This window comes from Elephantulus edwardii, unplaced genomic scaffold (genome assembly GCF_000299155.1).
Source record: "Elephantulus edwardii isolate Elephantulus edwardi_28Jun2011 unplaced genomic scaffold, EleEdw1.0 scaffold00206, whole genome shotgun sequence".
Taxonomy (NCBI): Eukaryota; Metazoa; Chordata; class Mammalia; order Macroscelidea; family Macroscelididae; genus Elephantulus; species Elephantulus edwardii.
This window is the reverse complement of record NW_006399956.1, coordinates 324,714-327,409: the sequence shown is the minus strand read 5'-3', so window position 1 is coordinate 327,409 and position 2,696 is coordinate 324,714. Positions and strand designations below refer to the sequence as shown.

The following is a 2,696-nucleotide window of genomic DNA, read 5'->3' as shown; positions in this document are numbered from 1 at the left end:
AATGTTTATGAAAGTTAATAAAATATAATTATAGAGAAAAAAAATCAATGTATTTTAATTTTCTAAAAGAGTTATATACCAAGGAAAGTAGCTGCCAAGAATATCTTGTTTTTAGAGACTGAAACTTGGCATTGATTATGAACATTAACTTTTCCAAGCGTATGCTAATTTTATTTTACTAAAAGAGTTCTATATCATTCTTTTATTGACCTTTATTTCACTTCTTTTAGGTCAGTTAACCATGATTGTAGGACAAGTAGGATGTGGGAAGTCCTCTCTTCTCCTTGCAATCCTTGGTGAAATGCAGGCACTGGAAGGAAAAGTTCACTGGAGCAAGTATGTGTGTATTTTTAAATTGTTTCCTATCATTTTGTCATATATTTGTTTATTTTCCAAGAGAAAATATTAAGACAATAGATTCTCATGGTATGAGTCTGAAAACCTCCTCAGAAATAGATATGACTTTTAATATTTTTTTATTACTGAAAACTTTAAATGTCATACATTTTTAAATTGCAAACAATTATTATGGAAGTTTATCATAGTATAAGCTATTATATTGCTAAGGAAAATATAAGTGGGATTGTAAAAATATATTAAGAAAATAAAGACATGTTTAAACTAAAGTTAAAAGGCATCACAAAAACAAGCTATAGGGAAGTATTTCTTAAATCACGCGAAATAATTTTTTATTTTATTTTACATTGGTTTGTGTAAAAAGTCTGTATACATTGTGTTTCACACTATCCTTCATTCACATTGTATTTCATACATTCTCATTCATTATGTTTTATAAATCAATTACCATTAAACAATGACCTTCATTACTGTCTTTTGAGATCCCTGCTGGATTTTTACCATTTCCTTTACCCCACCCCTACCCTGACGAAATTCTGTGATCCTATAATTTGCCCACCTTCACCTTTCTATTCCCACCCCATCCCCTCTTCTTGGGTCCCCATAAGTGTTTTACTAGTTATCCTTCTGTTTTTACAACAATGATCCTATGCAATATTTATCCTTGTGAGACTGAATTAGTTAATCCATAATGCCCTGCAATCTCTCCCAAGTAATGTGGTAATTTTAGAAATCATTGCTCCTGAGTGCTGTGTAGGGTTCCATTGTGTGAATGTACCACAGTTTCTCAATCCATTTGATTGTGGTTTGACTTTTTGGCTGTTTCTATGTTCTTGTGATTTTGAATAATGAAGCTATGAGCATTGATGTACAAATCTCCATTGTTGTCTCAGCTCGAGTTTCCTTAGGGTATGTTTCTAGGAGTGGAATAGCTGTATCATAAGCAATTTCTATGTTCAGCTTTTTAAGGAAACATCCGAAAGCCTTCCAGAGTGGTTTTACTATTTTACAATCCCACCAACAGTGTATAAGAGCTCCTATCTCTCCACATCCTCTCCAACATGTATTGCTCATGCAAAAAGTTTTTAACAAAATATGAACTAACAGATCCAAGAGCATGTTAAAAGAGTCACATTCCATGACCAAATGACATTTATTCCAGGAATTCAGGGATGGTTCAATATTAGGAAATCAATCAAAGTTCATATACCATATCAATAAAACAAAAGAAAAGAACCATTTGATCGTTTCTATGGATGCAGAAAAGCATCTGATCAACCCAACACAACTTCGAGAAGGAAAACCCTAAAGAACAATGAAATTGAAGGGAAATTCCACACTATGAGGGAATATATGAAAATCAGTAACTCCTTGCCACTAGATCAGAACCAACTGATAGATGACTTCCTGGTGAGTTTTTAGACACTGTAAATTGAATGAGAGGATATTGTTTATCTTTTTACAGTGGAACCGAGGTTGATTAGAGTTTTCTGAGAGTTTCAAACTCTGGTTTGGATTAGTGCAACTCTCTAGGGTGATGAAACAAATAGTCAACTTATTGGATATTGATAGATTCTCCCTTGGAATCAGAATGAAGACAAAGATGACCCTTCTTACCACATCTATCACTATTGACTTAGTGGTCAGAGCCAAAACAGAAAGAAAAGTTGTCCAGATTGGAAAAGAAAAAGTAAAATTATGTGTTTGCACAGATGTTGTTGTTACTGTATGCCATTGAGGCATGTATGGTTCATTACAAGCCTATGAACCACAGATCTGAACCCTATCCTATCTTGTGCCATCCTCATAGTCTTGTACATACTTGAGCCCATTGCTACAGTCACTGTGTCAGTCTATCTGGTCAAAGGTCTTCTTCTGTTTAATTGAGCCTCCACCTTTCCAAGCATGATATCCCTCTTCAAAAATAGCCTCTTGGACCAGCATGTCCAAATTATGTGAGAAAAAGCTTTGTTATTTTTCCTCCAAGGAGTACTTCAGCTCTATCTTCTCCTAGATACATGCATGTTTGTTCTTTTGCAGTTTATGAGATATTCCGTACTCTTCCCTACACCACATCTCAAAGGCATCAATTCTTCTGTAATCCTCATTCATTAACCAGCTCTTACATGTATATTAAGTGATAGAAAAGACCATGCATGAAAGAGAGGCACCTTAGTCCTCAAATTGGCATAATTTTTTCTCAGTAATTTGGAGAAGTCTCTGACTTCTAGACTTGTTGTTGTTGTTATGTGCCGTCCAGTCGCCTGCGACTCATAGCGACCCTATGTACAACAGCCCTAAACTCCGCTCTCTCCTGTGCCAATCGCACTGTCTCTGAC

The 2,696-nt window shown here is 35.1% G+C and overlaps 1 protein-coding gene across 3 annotated transcripts in view; it reads left to right on the top strand.

Moving 5' to 3' along the window:
• Window positions 1–2,696, top strand: part of ABCC9 (ATP-binding cassette, sub-family C (CFTR/MRP), member 9) — a 227,669-nt gene that overhangs the window by 118,682 nt on the left and 106,291 nt on the right. For all 3 annotated transcript variants that reach the window (XM_006897200.1, XM_006897201.1, XM_006897199.1), the window contains exon 16: window positions 231–336. In XM_006897200.1, coding sequence (XP_006897262.1) covers window positions 231–336 — 106 coding nt within the window. The remainder of the gene's footprint in view (window positions 1–230; window positions 337–2,696) is intronic.